The following is an 11,921-nucleotide window of genomic DNA, read 5'->3' as shown; positions in this document are numbered from 1 at the left end:
ATAATAATAAAATATCAGTTTATAATTATTTACTCTTATTATCTCTTGAAAAATAATATTTTCAATTTTAAAGTATATAAGTTCCGAATAATCCTTTTGAAAAAAATAAGTAAATCTAAGATTTAGTTAAAAATTTATTTTTATAATAATAGACTCATACTTGTTTTCAAATGAAGTGTGCAAAGTTTACACACTTTAAAACTGTTTATAATATTATTTATTTATTTTGCCAAAAACAAAGTTTACATTTATTTGATATAACGTATAAATGATGATAAAATGATTAGAATTTATTATGGATCAACCACTATTTATATTGTATACCACACACTTATAAGTTTTTATAAGATATAAAGATACTTTTCATAGGATATATAGATATTTTTTATAGAGTGTGTAGTGTGTAGTAGTGAATAGTGACTATTCCTAATATTTTTTTAAAATAATTATATTTAATATATTATAAGAAAATTATTTATTTACGATTAATTATTTTTAACGAAATGATTATTTTTAATTAAAATAAATTTATTTTTATTGCAAATAGTTCATTTCAATACAAAAAATTAACTATAAATATCCTCTTTTTAAAAAAATAAAAAAGTGACAAAGTTGTTGCGCAAGGAAGTGGCAGACTTGCGTGACAGGGAGAAGACCTTCCTGAATGCATCGAGAACCAGGCCTGGGCTCCGACTCCGACGGAGTCGGAATTGCCATTTCCGACCTCCAACTCTGACTGGAGTCGGAACCAAAAGTTCACTCCGACTCCGACTTCGACGAGGAGTCGGAGTTCGACTCCGATCGGAGTTCGGAGTTAGGAACTCCGATCGGAATTCCGATGGCTTCCGATCGGAATTGGGGTCCGACCTCCGCCCTAGCATACATCTCCATAATCCCTAGCTAAAAATCTCTTGAAGATCACCGTCCCATACCGCCTTCCAACTAGACGGCGTTAATGGGACATCCGTGGAAGAAGTACCGGTCGTATCCTTCGATTCCGTCGACCTCTCTTTCTTGACGACCGCTACCTTCACTTCCTCCTCCTCACGACGTCGTTTTCTCTCGCCAGACTCCGGGGTTGTATCCGAGTTCCCGACCTCGAGTGGGAAGTTGAGGATCGCTTTCGAACCACGGAGCTTGAATGCGGCTTGGTCGTAGGCCTTGGCGGCTTCTATAGCTGTGTCGAAGGTCCCGAGCCATACACGAGAGCCGCGCCGGTTAGGGTCTCGGATCTCCGCCGCGTACTTTCCCCAAGGCCTTCGTCGGACCCCTCTGTAGTGCTTTTTGGCTTCGAGACTCGCATTTTGCTCTACGGAGGAGAGCGATGATGCATCCGGCTGGTATTTGGGATTGCCGATTTGGATCCAAAAACGGCGTCGTTTAAGGTTTTCCTAAAAAAAATAGTTGCAAAATGTGTAATGGTGCATGAGGGGATTCGAACACAGGATTCGAAGAAACAAAACCGAGCCTCAACCATTGAGCTACCTGACTACGTAATATTCATAATACAATATATAATATATAAGGTATAAATAGTCGGAGTTCGGAGTCAACAAGGCCTCCGGACTCCGACTCCGACTCCGACTATGAGAGTCGGAGTAACTCTGACTCCGACTCCGAATTCTGAGAACTCCGACTCCGTCGAAGTCGAATTCGGAGCGGAGTCGGAAATCTCGAAAATTTGCACAGCCCTATCGAGAACTAGAACCTTCGGACCTTGTGGATGCACAAACCCCATCGTTGTTGAAAAGAGAAGAGACATTGGAGTTTTCAAACCCGAGAAAGCGATGTTTTCAACCCATGCGAAGAGGACATTAAAGCCATGTGAATGTGAATGTGAATGGAAAGAATAACATGTCATACAGTCCAATATCCCAACTATCCATATAAAACAGATACGAAAAATCAAGCCAACCCCAAGTGAATAACAAACACTCTAGAAGAAGAAACATATATTAGACTTTGTAGTATTAAATGCTAGGCTTTTACCGTGGATATAATTAAATGCAGATAACTTCTAGGATAAAGTGTGCCATAATCTCTTTAAAAAATTAAAGTATATTGTTAAAAAAATAATTTCATCAGATGAATTTCAAAGTCCCGCATACTCTCCTTTTTTTAAAAAAAATGTTTAAAATTTATACATCTTAAAACTGTAATGTCATTTATCATAATTAAATATTGTAGAGTTCAAATGTTGTACTTTGATTATAAAAAATATTTGAGACAAATGATGATACAGAATCTTAGCCCATAATTATTTGTTTGGAGAGTTACTTGCTTTACGAGCTGGTTAATTGAGATCCAAAATCTTGTAATTTAGATGGAGGCATTGTTTATTTTTATAAAACTCTCGTCTCATTTTAATTATTATAATTTTTTTTAAATTTTTATATAAAATAAAATAAATAATTTAATTTTTTTAAATTTTAATATAAAAATAATATATTTTAATAATATTTTATTTAATTTATTTCAATTTATTTCACCTTTAAAAATAAACGAAATGATACATACCCTCGTGAAAATACTTTTAATGGAGTGACATTTTAGATCTTCTTGTCCAAATACATTTCAAGATTGCTCACATTTTCATAGACGAAAACCTGTTGGTCGGTGGTTTGTCGAATAATGATAAGCTTACAATTTTTTCTTATTTATTTACTAATTTTTTATATATTAATTAACGAAATGATAATTAATAAAATTGTATATATATTTTTTTAATTTTTTTTCTTAATACTTAATAATGCAAAAAAAAAATACTTATAAGAAAATAATAAAAAAATAAAAATTTTAAATACATTATAAAATAATTAATGAATGATAAGAAGTAAATCCATCATCCACCATCCTTGTCGGCAGGTTGGTTCCTTTCACATCTTATTGAAATTTATGTGGTGGAGCTTTTAAGTTGCCCTACATCTATATGTAGGTTATCTACATTTAGGTTTCAAGAGTTTTTTATATTTTTATGGATAGTGATTCTGTGGAGGTTTCTCCACCGTAATTAAGGTGTTATGCAAGTATAATGATAGAATATTAGGTTTATAGAATCAAGTTTTAATAGAAAATTTGCTTTTTTTTTTTAAATATCCCACACTTGACACAGTATATCATATTTACTTTATAATCAAATTAATTTTATAATTTATAATACCATATACCATTTACAATTATATAATTTTTAATCTCTTTTTATATTATTTTTATAAATCTCATATTCCTCATCTACTTAGAGCCTATTTGGATTTACATTTTATATTAGGGATAGAGTTGTTAACCTCAAGATAATATTTAAATTTAATATTTCATTTTTTGTGTCAATAATTAAATTAAAAAAATGTTATGTATGCGTATATATTTTATATATTAATATAATTTTATTTAATCAAAATTTTTAAATAAAATATTTTAACTAATTTTATATATAACTGTAAAATATATAAATACAACATAATTATTTTTTTAAAAATTAATATATAAATTTTATATTTTATTTACCTTTTTTAAAAATAATTATACAATAATTACACAATCCAAATATTTTTCCTTCGTTTACGTAAGCCTTACGTATCTACTGATTTGATTTCCTACCTCCTCCTCCTCCTCCTTTTTTCTTTTCTTTTTCTTTCTTTCTTTCTTCTTCTTCTTCTTCTTTTCTTTTCTTTTTTTTTTTTTTTTTTTTTTTTCTTTAACAGCGACTGATCTCGTGGACGATGGTGAGATAGTATTGTAGATTTTAAATTTTTATATAGTAATTTATTAATTTAATAAACAGTAAAAATAGAAAATAAATAAATAAATGTTTGTCTCATCCCTTAAAAAAAAAAAAAACAGGCCCCTTCATCTCTCACAAGACAGGATAAATTCGTTTCACATATTCTATTTCCTATTTCCAGATTGAGAAAAGTTGTTTCTTCCAAAAAACTGGTCTTGTAAGTTTCTGCACCTCATTTTTCTGCAAAATTTTAAGTCATTTCCTTTGTTAATATATCTCTCTTTCCAGAAATTCGGTTTTTGTACCTGAAATTGTGAGAATTTGCGTATTTTTCATTTTAGAGTATCAGATTGTGACGAGGCTCTCTGGTTTTGGTAGGGACCTGAAATTCCGTTGAGCTTTGATTGCCATTTTCATGTTAGGGGAGGGTGGGGGACTTTTGTTGTCACTGTAGCAGCTGATAAATTGTCTTGTACGTCACCGATTCAGATTTTGAAGTCTGAACAAACAAGTGGATCTTGTATATCTTTTGGAGTAGTTGCTTGATAGAAGCTTGTATGGATTTCTTAGATCGGCTCGATATCGACGTATCGTTGAAGATTCTAACGTATTTGGAAGATCCATCTGATCTTGTACGCGTTAGTTCTGTCTCACAGTCTTGGCGAAATTTTGGTGAGTTAAAACAGTTAAATGCATGCGTTTCTGAATATGGTACTCTTAATTTTATATTGCAAATAATCCCAATTCCTTCGTTCATCCAAGTAATTTAAATCCGTTATTTTGTTTAGTTTGAGTAGATTTAGCAGCAAGTATACTATGGAACCATATGGAGTAAAATAAGTTGTTTTTGTGTACAACAAGTGCAGTACTTACATGTTTTTGGTATAAGTGATACAATGTGATCAAAATTTTGTTACAAAATTATTGATAAACAGTGCTCATTCGAGGCTTTCATGAGTAGTTATCATATTAGATTAGGAGGGTACATGATTTTAAGCGAGGCATATGATTAAGGGTTGGTAGAATTTCTACTTCATAGTGGCACATGTAGTTATGACTCACAAGGGAAAAAAGAAAAAGAAAAACGAATTGAAATTGCTGTCTTTTACCTGTACTTAGTGTTGTAGACTGGTTACAGGTTTAAAATGCAGTTGGTCGCATGTTATGAATATTTAGCTTATGCTGATATCCTTTAGGTGATATGTACGACTTTTTTCAGTCCATTGTTTCTGTCAGTTTGGTAGTTTATGAACTCTGAAAGTTCAGTGTTAATTACTATCTCAGTACCAAGGTGAATGAAATGACAGTAACTCTTAATGATCTGCAGTGATTGCAAATGGTCTTTGGAAGCAATTATGCTTGAGAATGTTTCCTCAGTTATCTAGAGTTGCCCATGTTATTGGGTTGAACAAATGCAGAGCAACAGAGCCTGTAGAAGCTGGATCTAGCTATTCAAAGGAATGGGAATCTTTGGAAAGGAATGATAGGGCTTATGCCCTTTTAGCTCGAGCTTGCACATCATTTATTGTTAGGGATTGCATTTCAGAAGCAATTGTTGCATCTAGCACTGATAATTATCCAGTGGAAAGCATTGATAATACTCTTGTTGCACTGAGACATTTATACTGGTCGAGTAAAGGACAGAGTAATCCTGAGGTGCCTGAGAGACTAACATACAAATTGGCCGATGACTTTTGTGTTATTACTGAAATAAATATAAGCCCTTTCCAAGGTATTGTGTCAAACCTTTCCACTAACCAGGCATTCTTCCACATTGTTTTGACCTTATAAACATCTTTCAATGATGATGTGTTTGTTAATCTGTCCAGCTTACTTTCAGACGGGTGAACCTATTTATTCGGCCAAAGCCGTGCGATTTAGAATGGGCCATCCCAAGGGCCCTGCAGATGTAGGGAATTATCTCCTGGGTGACTTGTCCCCTGGTTCTGCTGATGAGAAATTTATATGGACCTACACTTCACAAGAATTTCCAATGGCTCAGGTCTTTATTTATTTTTGTGATATTTTTACCATTTCGATTTGGTTTCTGAGGTGAGGGAATTCTTAGTGATGAGGGGTGTCTATTAAGAAGCTGAACTGCAATCTTTTGCTGGCATTGCTCTGTCGGCACTTAGCTAAAATGCAATGTGTTTTGCCTGCAAAAGCTGCTTTTCCTCTGATTTTTGCATGAGAATCTATTTCTTTCTTCTGGTCTGCCTTCCATGCTGGCATAATGTTTTAGGAGCTCTCTCTTCTTCCACTGAAGAACAGAGCAGACATAGGATCATGGAAGGTGGAGCATAACAAAGGTTTCAACTCAATAGGGCTGTCCATTGCTGATAGAATTCCCTGAACTGAAAATGGCAGCCTATCTAGCCACTCTAAATGAAACGCTGTTCATTGTTATTTAAAACTGAAACTAAATGGCAAAGTTGAAAGTACGTATGATTTATTTATTGTAGCTGCGACTATAGATATGGACCACTTATCCCCACCCCCCTTTGTTGCTTCAAGAACCTGAAGCCAATTGAAGAAGAAGCTGGATTTGAAGACAGCCTAAAAATGAGCCATGAAATGACCACCCACCCTTTCAGAGAAGCATTCTGCAATGGATGGATTTGAGTCAACCTATTTTGCACATGTGACATATTTCCCCTACGCAAAAGCTTCACTATGGGAACACTGTAACTAATGCCTCATTTGGATGTTGGATTGCGATGAAATAAAAAACCTGTGAATAGTAGGAAAATGGTTTATGAATAGTAGTGAAATAGTTTGAGTTAAGATATTTTATGGGGTTTTGGGATAGGAGAGAAAAAAATTAAATAAAAATATTAAAATATTGTTAGAATATATTTTTTTAATATTATTTTTGTTTTAGGATTTGAAAAGGTTGAATTGTTTTTTGTGATTTGTTTGAAAGTTTGGGAAAGTTATAATGATTAGGTAATGATTTGTTGAAAATTTTGAAAATTTAAAATTGAAAAATGTTTGTGTTTTGAGTAATGTTTGGATGTTGAGATGAGATGAGAATGTGTGTAACGGGTCTGGTGTAGTCCGGTTTTGTACATTTTTTAGAATCAAACTGGTATACACTGATTTTGAAAATTTAATAACCAATACTGGACCGATTCACTACCGAAACCGGAACTTCTGATTTTTCCTATTTCGGTCAAGTCCGGTTCCCTTTTTCCAATTTTATGGATTATCTGTGTTAGTAATAATATGATGTTTACATACACTAAACTATTAGTATATTCATATTGTAGTATAAGTACTTTATTTTATAATAATTAATACATACTAGTATAACATTGAATTTAACTATAGTTTATATACGTTCTAGACTTTTTATATGAGTATATATGATCAAATGTGTGAAAATATATTTACAAAAGGAATATATATTTATATAATTTATTATGCTAAAAATGTATTTATCATTGATATATATATCAAAGTAAGTTTATATTAATAACTTAATATTAATGTTTATGTTTAAGATTAAAATTTTATATTATATTAAAAATTATATGATTAATTTTATGTTATATTACATGTTATGTTAATTTTATGTTATAAGATTAATAGACTTGAATAATAAATTTAGAATTTCATGTTATGTTTTTTTTTTTTTTTTTTTTTAATGTCGGGGAACCTCTCCAAGGCAGGGCCCTTTGGACCCATCCCTGCAGAATAAACCCCGGTCCCATGCACCGCACCCTCAGAAGTTTCCCTATACGAAACTGGTTAAATCGCTGGCTTTTCACCAGGGGGCGTGGCCCCAAAGGATTGTTTGCACCCATGAGGTGTTGAACCTTGGACCTTGAAGGGAATGAGACCCCAAGACCAAGGCCTTCACCACTTAGGCCAACCCCTTGGGGTTTCATGTTATGTTAATTAGCAATTTAACATATAATATGATATAAAAAATTATAAATATATATATACCTGTCTAGTTCAGTTCGGTTTAAACCGGTTTTCAAAATATGAAAACCGGTACAACACCGGACCGAATCTATTGGTTTGGTCACGTCTAACTGGTTTTCTTTTTTTTTTACACCCCTAGATGAGATGAGATGAAATGAGATTTTTTAACATCCAAATGGGGCTTGAGTTACTTTGATTTTTGCAAATGGGTAACACAGTCCTCTTAGCCTATGGCAATATTATGTAGCTACGAGGATTTTTTATTTTTTTTAATGTCCAGAAACTTCTCCAAGACAGGGTCTTGTGGATCCACCCTTGCAGAGCAAACCCCGGTCCTGTGCTCCGCACCCTCAGAAGTTTCCCTACATGGAATTGGTTAAATCGCTGGCTTTTCATCAGGGGATGTGGCTCCAAATGATTGTTTGCACCCGTGAGGGGTTGAATCTTAGACCTTGAAGGGAGTGATCCAAGACCAAGGCCTTCACTACTTGGGTCAACCCCTTGGGAGTGATATCCCATCAGTAATTAACATAACTTTTTTTATTAGTATGGAATGAACGTAATATCATTGCTTAGCTACTAGGATATTCTGTGCAATGTCGGTGCCCCATCAATATTCCTGCTCTGAGAGACCTGATTTGAGCTTCCCACAATCTTCGGCAAGCTATGAAACAGACAAACTACGGCTTCTGATACAAAAATGGGACTGGAAAAAGAAATTTCCTAAACTTACGGACATTGATGCTGATGCTTGCTTGCTTCTGTAAATCCTCTATTTCAGTACATTTTTTGTTCTGTGCAGGGAAGAACCCTAGTTAGTAAAACCAATATGAAAATCAACTCAACTCATAAGAGATGTAATGGGTTTTGTGAACTGTGTTCTCAGTGAAGAAAGATTTTACCATTTGATCAAAAGCAAACATTGTTCTCCAGCCATGAAAACCAGGTCAAAGATCCTTCTATGGTAACCGCATCCCTTTATGAGAAGCGCTCTCCCTTTTTCCTGGGTTTAAGAACCTATTTTCATTTTAGGAAAGTGGACCGATATGAGATAATATAGAAGCAAGCAGGTTATGATTAATGAGATTAAGCTCATAGAAAGTTGTTTTTAAAGTTTTAAGGATATTACAAAGGCTGGTAACAAAGTTCTTAGTCACTCCTTTCATCCAATTTACTATCTCCTGAATCCTTATTAGCATTTTTATCAAGACTGACTTATTATTTGATGACTGTCTGAAGAGTCCTACTTGCAAGCTCGTGTGAAGAACACACCCCACACCACTGACATGGCAGGGTTTGATTTGCAAGAGAACTAAATTTAAACTCCTCCTGCAAATCAAATCCTGCAATGCTAATGGTGTGAGGTGTGTGTCGTCTACACCTGCTTTCAAATATCATTATTCCTGTCTGAATGCTATTCTTTTTCTCTTGATCATGCTATTATCTTTCTTTTTATTATATGCTTCTTGAGAAATAACTGACTTCCTTGAATTGACTTCCTCAAACAGGAAAGTGGCTTACAGAAGTTCAAGCTTCCAGAACCTGTTCTTTGTGTTGGTGGAATTTTGCAGATTGAGCTGCTGGGCAGGGTACAGAGACAAGAAACGGATGGCTTATTTTATACATGGTTTGTTCCATACCCCCTTTTCCACAACTATTTTTTTTTTTTTAATATTAATCTGTAGTTATACAATGGAGGACTTGCTATGCCCAAGAAATGCTAATTTTCCTCCACTGCTAATTATCTGTTATTTAAACCAGTGTATAGGCTTCAGTCTTTTCGTTAAGTGTTGTATATCATGTTATTGCTTTTGATTCATACAAGACATTTGTGTGACTGGTTAATTACCCTGGAGATTGAGAAAAGACATTCCCAGATAGGATATACAAAAGCAGAGGTGGGAGAGGATAGACTCCAAGATCAGTGTCTTAGGCTCTTAGCTATCACAAGTTTACTGCCTAGTTTCCCTCTGCCACTAGAACCTGTATCTTGAAATTGTAGAATTTTCTTCCACATGCAGGGATTTTTTTAATACTAACCGTGCTCTTGGATATCTGATTATACAATTTTTTAAAATTTTAGATTTACGTTCCTATTTAACACTTTTTTAGCCTATGCTTTTGTCAGAATGACTAGGGGCTGGCTTAACTGGCATATATCGGAAAGTAGGTTCTGTTAATTTCTGTGATACGCAACCGCTAGGGATTGGCTCAAGTGGTAAAAGCCTTGGACTTGGGGGTTACCAGGTCTAAGGTTCAAATGCCCTAGGGTGCAAACAATCTTTAAGAGCCATTGTTCCCCTTGAATTACCCGTGGTGCACTTGCAGAAAATTCCTTACCGAGGGCCTGTGCACTCTCGAGATTAGTTAGAACATTGTTCATAGACATCCGGTGTCAATCAAAAAATAAATATTCTGTGATATGCATGCTCGCGTCAGCTCACCCTCCCCAACGTTAGACTGGTGTTTTTACTGCACTGTTAACTGCATTTTTTTCGATATGGAATAAAATTTCTTTAGATTAAGTAGGAGAATAAGATTATTGCAGCCTTTTCTCTAGTAAGGCTTGTGATAAGGAAAGAATTGTTCTTGTTATCAATTATCAGGTAGTTTGGATAATTGTTCTCAGCTAGGGTACTTATCATCAATATCTTATATAAAAAGGATTTATGGTAAAAATAAAAGCATCGTTCATTCTATTGAAAATACAGTTTATATATAGAGGCCTGGTCCCTTAAAGCAGCCATAAAACACTTCCTGCAGTTCATTTCTTTCAGTATTGCTTGGTTTTCATCATTATGTGCAATATAAAATGGTGGAAAAAAATTGTGGAAAGAAGTGTGCCAACCAAAATTTGATGCAGCTATAATAGTTACTTCAGTACCACTAAGCTCTCTGTATGCACGGTACAACGTGTAAATCCAACTTTCCTGCCCTCACAGAAGCATCCTACATAATGGAGGACCTATAGGGGCTAGATTGTTCTTTACAAAGTAATATTTTTTGTGTGTGGAGCACTCTGCTGCTAGTTGGACTGAAGGCAGAAAGTTGTATGTAGTTTATTTTTTGATGCACTTGATTCCAAATTGCAGTGTGTCTTACGTTCAAGTTATGGGGCGGCTGTTATCTCCAACATTTGGCGTAGAAATTCTTGAACCATCTGGGAAATTTGTCTTGGAGATTAAGAATAACACGTTGGTCGAGTTTCAACCCCAACCAAGCATACCATCAGCTGATCAGTTGCAGGGCCGTCTCAGAGATTTGCAGCATCTTGTGTATATTGGTAATATATTGCAGGGAAATGTAGCAGTTGATATGGATGAATTTGAATTGGGTGAAGAGGAAGAAGAAAATCTTCTCTGAATTTGTTGAATGTCTCCCCCTCCCCACCCTTTCCATATGAAGAATTCTGTTGAAAGTCCTCTGCTCGGCAGTCTTTCTATCAGGAGAATACGGTTCATCCCTGTTTATCTGCATGTTTTGTAATTATTGCTTTCGACAAAAAGGATTCACTGGTACTGAACAAGTCTGAAGTTGTGTTTGTCTTACCATTTTTTTTCCTTCCCTTGCCGGAGAGATTATATACATTATTGGTTACTAGAAGTGTAGTTTCCAATTTTATATTTGTCTGAGTGACTTGAATGTCTTCTGATACTTTTTTAAGAAACGGTTTTAGATTGTAAATACATTACAAATTTGTGTTTCTTTCGATCGGTCACCTACTTGGTAACTTCAAATTCGTTGGTAGTTGCAGGAAAATAATACCTTTGGGATCCTATTTTCTGATATACAACACTTCCCTTCACTAGACCATGAAAAGTTCACAATAACACAAACGAGAGTAGGCACAGATATTTTTTACAAAGAAATAAACACATATTAAAGTCTCAATAACTAACCAACTCGATTGAAGCGGCATTCATGTAACTCAATGCCTCACGTGACATCTGGTTTTCGTATCCCTCAAAAGGAGGTTTGGGGCTTAAGATAGAAACAAAATCATCTTATTTTATTTTAATTATAATTCAAATATAAAATTTTCAAATTAATCATCATAACTTTTAAATAAAAAATAAAAAACAATTCCAACATTTTTAAATCCTCAAATAAAAATAATATTATAAAACTATATTTTTATAATATTTTAACTTTATAATATTTTTTATTCAACTTTTTTTCTCTCCTTTTTCAAAATTTAAAAAATACTTAAAATATCTCAGATTCGTTGAGTATTTTAAAATCATATCATTCAGCAAAACGATAAAACAGC

General features: G+C 34.0%; 2 protein-coding genes across 4 annotated transcripts; one reads left to right on the top strand and one right to left on the bottom strand.

The window, feature by feature from the left end:
- Positions 1 to 896: 896 nt before the first annotated feature.
- On the bottom strand, positions 897 to 1,738 carry LOC122303674 (ethylene-responsive transcription factor 5-like). Its single transcript, XM_043115596.1, has 2 exons — positions 1,604 to 1,738; positions 897 to 1,391 (listed from the first exon to the last, which is right to left on the bottom strand). Exons 1-2 carry the CDS (start codon positions 1,736 to 1,738, stop codon positions 897 to 899), a joined length of 630 nt encoding a protein of 209 aa, XP_042971530.1.
- Positions 1,739 to 3,707: 1,969 nt separating this feature from the next.
- Positions 3,708 to 11,360, top strand: LOC122309362 (F-box protein At4g00755-like). Of its 3 annotated transcripts, none has more exons than XM_043122845.1 (6): positions 3,708 to 3,722; positions 4,100 to 4,393; positions 5,049 to 5,453; positions 5,551 to 5,723; positions 9,160 to 9,278; positions 10,744 to 11,360. In XM_043122845.1, the coding sequence occupies exons 2-6, from the start codon at positions 4,279 to 4,281 to the stop codon at positions 11,012 to 11,014; spliced, it is 1,083 nt and encodes a 360-aa protein (XP_042978779.1). In that variant the 5' UTR covers positions 3,708 to 3,722; positions 4,100 to 4,278; the 3' UTR covers positions 11,015 to 11,360. The 3 variants fall into 3 exon arrangements, with proteins under 3 accessions (XP_042978779.1, XP_042978787.1, XP_042978771.1); XM_043122853.1 differs by lacking the exon at positions 3,708 to 3,722 and adding an exon at positions 3,778 to 3,938 and having other exon boundaries at positions 4,211 to 4,393; XM_043122837.1 differs by lacking the exon at positions 3,708 to 3,722 and adding an exon at positions 3,779 to 3,938.
- Positions 11,361 to 11,921: the final 561 nt, after the last annotated feature.

This window comes from Carya illinoinensis, chromosome 1 (genome assembly GCF_018687715.1).
Source record: "Carya illinoinensis cultivar Pawnee chromosome 1, C.illinoinensisPawnee_v1, whole genome shotgun sequence".
NCBI lineage: Eukaryota > Viridiplantae > Streptophyta > Magnoliopsida > Fagales > Juglandaceae > Carya > Carya illinoinensis.
Note: the sequence above shows the minus strand (reverse complement) of the source record. Positions and strands in the feature narration are given on the sequence as shown.

Excerpts from the sequence above, each read along its gene's own strand:
- LOC122309362 (XM_043122845.1), top strand. The coding sequence starts at position 4,279 with ATGGATTTCTTAGATCGGCTCGATATCGACGTATCGTTGAAGATTCTA. Across the intron at positions 4,394-5,048 it reads ACAGTCTTGGCGAAATTTTG|TGATTGCAAATGGTCTTTGG; the intron begins GTGAGTTAAAAC and ends AATGATCTGCAG. Across the intron at positions 5,724-9,159 it reads AAGAATTTCCAATGGCTCAG|GAAAGTGGCTTACAGAAGTT; the intron begins GTCTTTATTTAT and ends TTCCTCAAACAG.
- LOC122303674 (XM_043115596.1), bottom strand. The coding sequence starts at position 1,738 with ATGGGGTTTGTGCATCCACAAGGTCCGAAGGTTCTAGTTCTCGATAGG. Across the intron at positions 1,392-1,603 it reads AATTCGGAGTCGGAGTCAGA|GAAAACCTTAAACGACGCCG; the intron begins GTTACTCCGACT and ends TATTTTTTTTAG.